The 7,500-nt window shown below is 47.9% G+C and overlaps 1 protein-coding gene across 1 annotated transcript in view; it reads right to left on the reverse strand.

The window, feature by feature from the left end:
• Positions 1 to 7,500, reverse strand: part of apaf1 (apoptotic peptidase activating factor 1) — a gene marked incomplete at its 3' end in the record, with an annotated part of 68,469 nt that overhangs the window by 44,111 nt on the left and 16,858 nt on the right. The window contains exons 18-22 of the mRNA XM_080850993.1: positions 6,324 to 6,452; positions 5,788 to 5,913; positions 5,181 to 5,300; positions 3,568 to 3,693; positions 467 to 583 (exon numbers count right to left, since the gene is read on the reverse strand). Of these exons, the coding sequence (XP_080707119.1) occupies positions 467 to 583; positions 3,568 to 3,693; positions 5,181 to 5,300; positions 5,788 to 5,913; positions 6,324 to 6,452 (618 nt within the window). The remainder of the gene's footprint in view (positions 1 to 466; positions 584 to 3,567; positions 3,694 to 5,180; positions 5,301 to 5,787; positions 5,914 to 6,323; positions 6,453 to 7,500) is intronic.

Below are 7,500 nucleotides of genomic sequence, written 5' to 3' on the forward strand. Positions count from 1 at the left end.
GTCACCAGGGCACCAGTTGTGTAGTGTGTAAACCTCACCTGCCAGTGTGTTAACACACGTGCTAGTGAGTAATGCTTGTATTTTAGCCTCCTTGCTAGAATGTTTTGCTCACATGTTCCAAGGTTGCAGGTTAGATTTCCAATGCAGGGTTAAGGACACTCAATGGACACACACACACACTCACCCTCACTCCCTATCTCTCATCTCCCTTACACTTACACACTTACACACACCACCTCACTCTCTCTCTTCCCCCCCCCCCCCCCCCCCCCCCCCCACACACACACACACACACCCACCCTCACTCCCTCGCTCTCCCACCCTCACACACACACACCACCTCATTCTCTCCCTCACACACACACACACCCTCACTCCCTATCTCTCGCCCTCACGCACACACACACAATCTCTCTCTCTCTCTCTCTCTCTCACTCTCTCTCTCTCTCTCTACTCTGCATGGTACCTGTGCTGTGCCTGTCTCTAGCCCTATCCCGAGCACAAAGGCCCTGTGGGGGCTCAGCATCTGTACCGCTCTCCTGCCGATGCTCCTCAGAACCTGCCTAGCCGAGAGCCTCTCTGTCTGGGACAAAACAATATATGGGTCAAAACACACACACACACACACACACACACACACACACACACTCATTGAATACAGAGGGACAAACACACGCATGCCCGCAGGGGCTTGTAAACTGTGCACCAAAGCACAACAAACACACACACACACACACACACACACACAAACACCATTCTGACAAAACTCAAGTCTAATCACATACAGATATATTTACCTTTAAAGGCGCACACACACAGAAACACACACACACACACACACACACACACACACACACACACACACACACACACACACACACACACACACACACACACACACACCACACACACACAGATACTTTCTTTGCCGCTGGCTTGGAAGATAGAATCGTGTTATCACCATGGCACTTCATAAAACTCAATATTCTTCCAGGTGAGATCAAAATCGACACCCTGATTATGAACCAATCATCTCCCATGATGCATCTCTTTGCTTCGAGGGCTCGTGCTGTGGCCTTGATACAGCAGCAGATGTGCTTCAGGGGAACTGACTGCCAGAGCAGCACTGCCTCCTGCTGGTTGCCAGAGGAACTACAGTAAAACATCTCCCCCAAAGCGGAGACACAAACTAAAGAGGGTAGACACACCGTCATCAAACTCTCTAAACTCTTCACTTATGGACGTCTCCATTTCATCTTTGTTAGCTTCTTCTGCCACCCTTCATTTAACATTGACAACTCTTCTGTTCACACCCCCACCTCTCTTTTTCTCTCCTTCATTCTCACTATCTCTCTCTCCCTCCCTCCTTCTCTCTCTCTCCCTCATTCTCACTATCTCTATCTCTCCCTCCCTCCTTCTCTCTCCCTCCCTCCTCTCTCTCTCCCTCATTCTCACTATATCTCTCCCTCCCTCCTTCTCTCTCCCTCCCTCCTCTCTCCCTCCCTCCTTCTCTCTCCCTCCCTCCTCTCTCTCTCCCTCCTTCTCACTATCTCTATCTCTCCCTCCCTCCTTCTCTCTCCCTCCCTCCTTCTCTCCCTCTCCCTCATTCTCACTATCTCTCTCTCTCCCTCCCTCCTTATCTCTCCCTCCCTCCTTCTCTCCATCTCTCTCTCCCTCCATCACCATAACAATGAGGAAAGGTGAAGTCTGAGACAGGTAGACCCCAGTGGCATTGACAGGGGGGGGGAGGGGGGGGTAATTAATATCAATTAGTCTGGCGGCTGGACTGGGTTAAAGGGGGGCATGATTCATTGATTGATTCGGAGGGGTGCTGATGAACCCCCCCCCCCCCCACACACACACACACACACACCCTACACCCAGCACACCTGAGGACACACCCACCATCTGTCAGCTGTGATGTCAGAGTCACAGGAAGAGCAGCCAGGACATGGAGATACAACCACCACAGGCTAACAGCTCATTAATCAGAGAGAGAGAGAGAGAGAGAGAGAGAGAGCGAAAGAGAGAGAGAGAGAGAGAGAGAGAGAGAGAGCGAAAGAGAGAGAGAGAGATGGGGGGAGAGAGAGAAACATAGAGAGAGAGAGAAAGGGGGAGAGAGAGGGAGAGGGAGAGAGAGAGAAAGGGAGACAGAGAGGGAGATGGGGGGTAGAGAGAGAGAGAAACACAGAGAGAGAAAGGGGGACAGAGAGAGAGAGAGATAGGGGAGAGAGGGAGAGAGAAACTAAGAGAGAGAGAGAGAGAGAGAATGGGGAAATTAAAGAGTGAGATACAGGGTTAGGCAGTGAGGGTGAGATGTATGAATAGAGAGAATGAAAATGAGAGAGAGAGAGAAAGACAGAGAGAAAGAGAGAGAGAGAGGGAGGGGATGAAAAGGACAGGCTGTTGTTGGTGTCACCCTGATGCGTCTCCTAGGATGATGTCAACTGTGTCACCTCTCGTTACTGAAAGCCACACAAAACATCCTCAAGCAAGGTGACAATTATTTTTACCCACAACGCACCACAGCATCAACAGCCTGACCTCCCTCTGTCACACTGAGGCCACCTGACACTGAGCTCAGGCCGGACACACACACACACACACACACACACACACACACACACACACACACACACACACACACACACACACACACACACACACACACACACACACACACACACACACACACACTGAGGCCACCTGACACTGAGCTCAGGCCGGGGAAACTGGGGGAGAACCTGGAACTGGACAGGAAATGGATTTGGACATTCTAGGAAGCACATGTGTAAACTGGGGCTCTGGAAAAGCAGCATTGTGAAACAATTTGCCCCTTTTTTGAGGTATGTCATTATTTGCAACTAGTTTTGGCTTCCTCTTTTGATGGTATATGATCATGTGAAGGACAGATCAACACAGCTGTAGTTCCTGCTAGCTGCCCAGGCTATGCTTCTTGTAGTTGACCAGGACGGAACACCCGCGGAAATGAAAGAAAAGTTACAGCATGACATCGAAAACATTATCGCCAAAAGACGCCAGTCAGCATGTTAGCAAGCTTTTAGCAATTCCATTCAGAATGTTGGTGGTGTTTGCAAGGCATGCTTTTTGGTTTAGTTAGCTTGTTAGCTTTAGACCCCATGATGCTGTTTAAAATGGACCAAGCGTGGGTAAACGGAAGTACTGCAGGGGAACACAACATTTAAAAACTGAGTAAATGAAACAGTTTGTTATGTGTGGGTCTGCATGTACAGTCTGTGTGTGTGTGTTTGAGTGTGTGTGTGTGTGTCTGTATGTACCTTCTGTGTGTGTGTGTGTGTGTGTGTGTGTGTGTGTGTGTGTTTGAGTGTGAGTGTGAGTGTGAGTGTGTGAGTGTGTGAGTGTGTGAGTTGTGTGAGTGAGTGTGTGAATGTGAGTGTGTGAGTGTGTGAGTGTGAGTGTGAGTGTGTGTGTGTGTGAGTGTGTGTGTGTTTGTATGTGTCTGTATGTACCGTCTGTGTGTGTGTGTGTGTGTGAGTGAGTGAGTGTGAGTGAGTGAGTGTGTGTGTGTGAGTGTGTGTGTCCTACCTTCACTGCTCCATCCTCTCTCCCCAGGGCCGCTACAGCAGGCTGTCTGCAGATGCAGGTGCAGCGGATCCTGGACTCCTGCTCCTCAGACTCAAACAGCAAAGAACCTGTGGGCCCACTCCGTACCTACACACACACAAACACACACACACACACGCACACACACACACAGACACACACACACACACACACACACAAGCACAGACACAGACACACACACACACACACACACACACACAGACACACACACACACACACACACACACACACAAGCACAGACACAGACACACACACACACACACACACACACACACACACACACACACACACACACACAGACACACACAGACACACAAACACAGAGACACAGACATACGCACGCACACAGAGACACACACACACACACACACACACAAACGCACACACATATGCGCACACGCACACACACACAGAAACACACACACACACACACACACACACACACACAAACACAGAAACACACACACCAGTTCATTATGCATATTCTTACACGCAAATATACTCAGATAACACAGACGATTATCTAAGGTTGCTCCATGGTAGAGATTAAGATCATGAAGAATGCCATCAGCTGTAAGAAGTCATCAGGACTGAATGTCCAGTGATATGACAGAATATTGTCCTCTGATATACTAATAAGCTGTCAAGTTGGCAATCAAACATTTGGATGGCTGTCATGCTATATCATTAGCCATAAGAGTGTTGGTGGGGTACACGCTGGGCTCTGATGTCATAGGGCAACCAGCACTGTGATTGGGCAACAGCAACCTTGCAATGAGAATAGGTGGGGAGACCTACTTACATTTGCTGAAACAATCAAGCATTAAGGGGTTGAGTAATGAGTGGATGTGGCAATGAAGTCATTATTTATGAGCCAATCACAATGACTTGACGATCAAAAGTTATTAAATGAGCTTTAGGCCATGCATGGTGGACTTTGAATGTTGTCAGCAGTGCTGCCTCTAAAGGACACGAGTGGCCTGTATCTATCTGCTGGTATCATCAATCAGTCATTCAGCTCTAGAACATAACCCCAGTGTGCTCTAGAATATATCCCCAGTGTGTTCTAGAATATAACCCCAGTGTGCTCTAGAATATAACCCCAGTGTGCTCTAGAATATAACCCCAGTGTGCTCTAGAATATATCCCTAGTGTGTTCTAGAATATAACCCCAGTGTGCTCTAGAATATAACCCCAGTGTGCTCTAGAATATAACCCCAGTGTGCTCTAGAATATAACCCCAGTGTGTTCTAGAATATAACCCCAGTGTGCTCTAGAATATAACCCCAGTGCGTTCTAGAACATAACCCCAGAATATAACCCCAGTGTGCTCAAGAACAGAACCCCAGTGTGCGCTAGAATATAACCCCAGTTAGCTCCAGAGCAGAATATAACCCCAGTGTTCTCCAGAATATAACCCCAGTGTGCTCTAGAATATAACCCAAGAAGAGAACCCCAGGGTGCTTCAGAATATAACCCCGGTGTTCTCCAGAATATAACCCCAGTGTGTTGGGTGTTTATCTGGGGTAGCTTGTTGTCTTTCCCCAGGCTGCATCTGTGGGACATTCATGTACCTGTAGGCGGTTGCGGTTGTCGGCGGCAACCACTGTGATGTCACCGTCGATGAAGAGCACGTCAGAGTCCCTCTTGAGGGAGGCGGAAGAGGAGGTGTGAACCTTCTTAGTCTCCCAGAGCTGCACAAACACACACACACACACACACACACACACACACACACACACACACACACACACACACACACAGAGTCAGGACAAACAACACCTCTGATCCACACACAAGAGGTGGAGATAGGGACTTCTCATACAAAAACATGAAAAATACAAAAAGATTCAGAGGGGGAGAGAGCCATGGATTATGGAGAGACAGAGAGAGAGAAAGAGAGAGGCTACCGGTACATGCACCATTTCATTCTTAATAGTTCCTTCAAAAACCGAACCTTACTAAACAAAAGTTTCTGCCAAGCATCTGTTTCATTAACGAGAGCATCAGATACCTGTGTGTGTGTGTGTGTGTGTGAGAGACTGTTTGTGATACCTGTGTGTTTGAGAGTGAGTGTGTGTGTGAGTGTGTGAGTGTGTGTGTGTGTGTGTGTGTGTGTGTGTGTGTGTGTGAGAGAGTGACAGTGTGTGTGTGTGTGTGTGTGTGTGTGTGTGTGTGTACCCTGATGGTCTGGTCATCGGAGCAGGAGAGGAGTTGTGATCCGTCAGGAGAGAACTGCACACATCGAACCCAGCTCAAGTGACCGCTGCAGTCAGCCATCTTCTTTGTGGATTCAAAGTCCCACAGCTAACACACACACACACACACACACACACACACACACACACACACACACAGATTAATAGAGCACAGACACACAAACATCATGGTGTCAACGACTCCACAGCATAGTTGGCGACATTGTCTGTCTGTCTCTGTGTGTGTGTGTCTGTCTCTGTCTGTCTGTCTGAGACAGACACACACACACAGAGACAGACACACACACACACACACACAGACACACAAACATTCACACACACAGACACACACAAACACTCACACACACAGACAGACAGGCACACACACCGCCCCCCCCAAATACACACAAACACAAACACAGACACAGACACAGACACAGACACAGACACAGACACAGACACAGACACACACACACACACACACACACACACACACACACACACACACACAGGTCGTACCTCCACGGTGTAGTGTGACAGGGCGATGGCCAGCAGCTGGCTGTTAGGGCAGGCGTGGCAGAACTGCACGGTGCTCGACCGACTCGTCCGGAACTCACACACCAGGTCTGTGGTGGCCACGTCAAACACCTGCACACACACACACACACACACACACACACACACCACACCACATAAACCCATTAGCAAGTCAATTCAAGAAATTATCCATCAATCAAAACCCAATCAATTAATGACTGAATCAATCAGTTTAACCAATACATAGAATTACCCATCAATTTATTTACCCAAATTATTATTTTTTTTTTTTACATCTGCCCTCCTCAACACAGTGGCATGTGGATTTACCTTTAGCTAATGTATTCAGTAATCGCTTGGACATGCCCCGTCATCTGCTAGCTGACTATTAACATACCCCGCAGAAGTGGCAAAGCCATGATTGCTGCTAAACTCGTGATTCTGTTGTCATTCGGTTTAATTTATTTCTTTATTTCCCTTGAGGGTAAAAAGAGCTTAGTGAGGCATGTAATAGCTGTCTGTGTGTGTGTGTGTGTGTGTGTGTGTGTGTGTGTGTGTGTGTGTGTGCTGTGGGGGACATTGATAGTGTTAGGATATAATCATGCCTATCAGCGTTAGGGATGACTGCCTGGGCTATTATGTTGGCCAGTATTCAGAGGAACATCTGCAAGGGTTGGGAGTGTGAGCTGAACCATGAATTACAGTCACACACAAGCATATGGATGTATTGTGAATCAACACACACACACACACACACACACACACACACACACACACACACACACACACACACACACAGCCTATGTACACACACACACTGACAAACAAAAAGACACACTGGTAATCATGCACACAGACAAATATTTACTTCCAAGCACTTGCACACACAAACAGTCATTGTACTTATGTGAATCAACACACGCGCACACACACACACACACACACACACACACACACACACACACACACACACACACACACACACACACACAGTGACAATCAAACAGACACACATTTACTTCTAAGCACACAAAGACACACATTTACTTCTAAGCACACACACACACACACACACACACACACACACACACACACACAGTCATTGTACTTATTGCTTACTGCCATAGAGGTCAGTCACTATTCCAGAGTGAACTGATCT

This window comes from Sprattus sprattus, assembly GCF_963457725.1.
Source record: "Sprattus sprattus genome assembly, chromosome: 14".
Classification (NCBI taxonomy): Eukaryota; Metazoa; Chordata; class Actinopteri; order Clupeiformes; family Clupeidae; genus Sprattus; species Sprattus sprattus.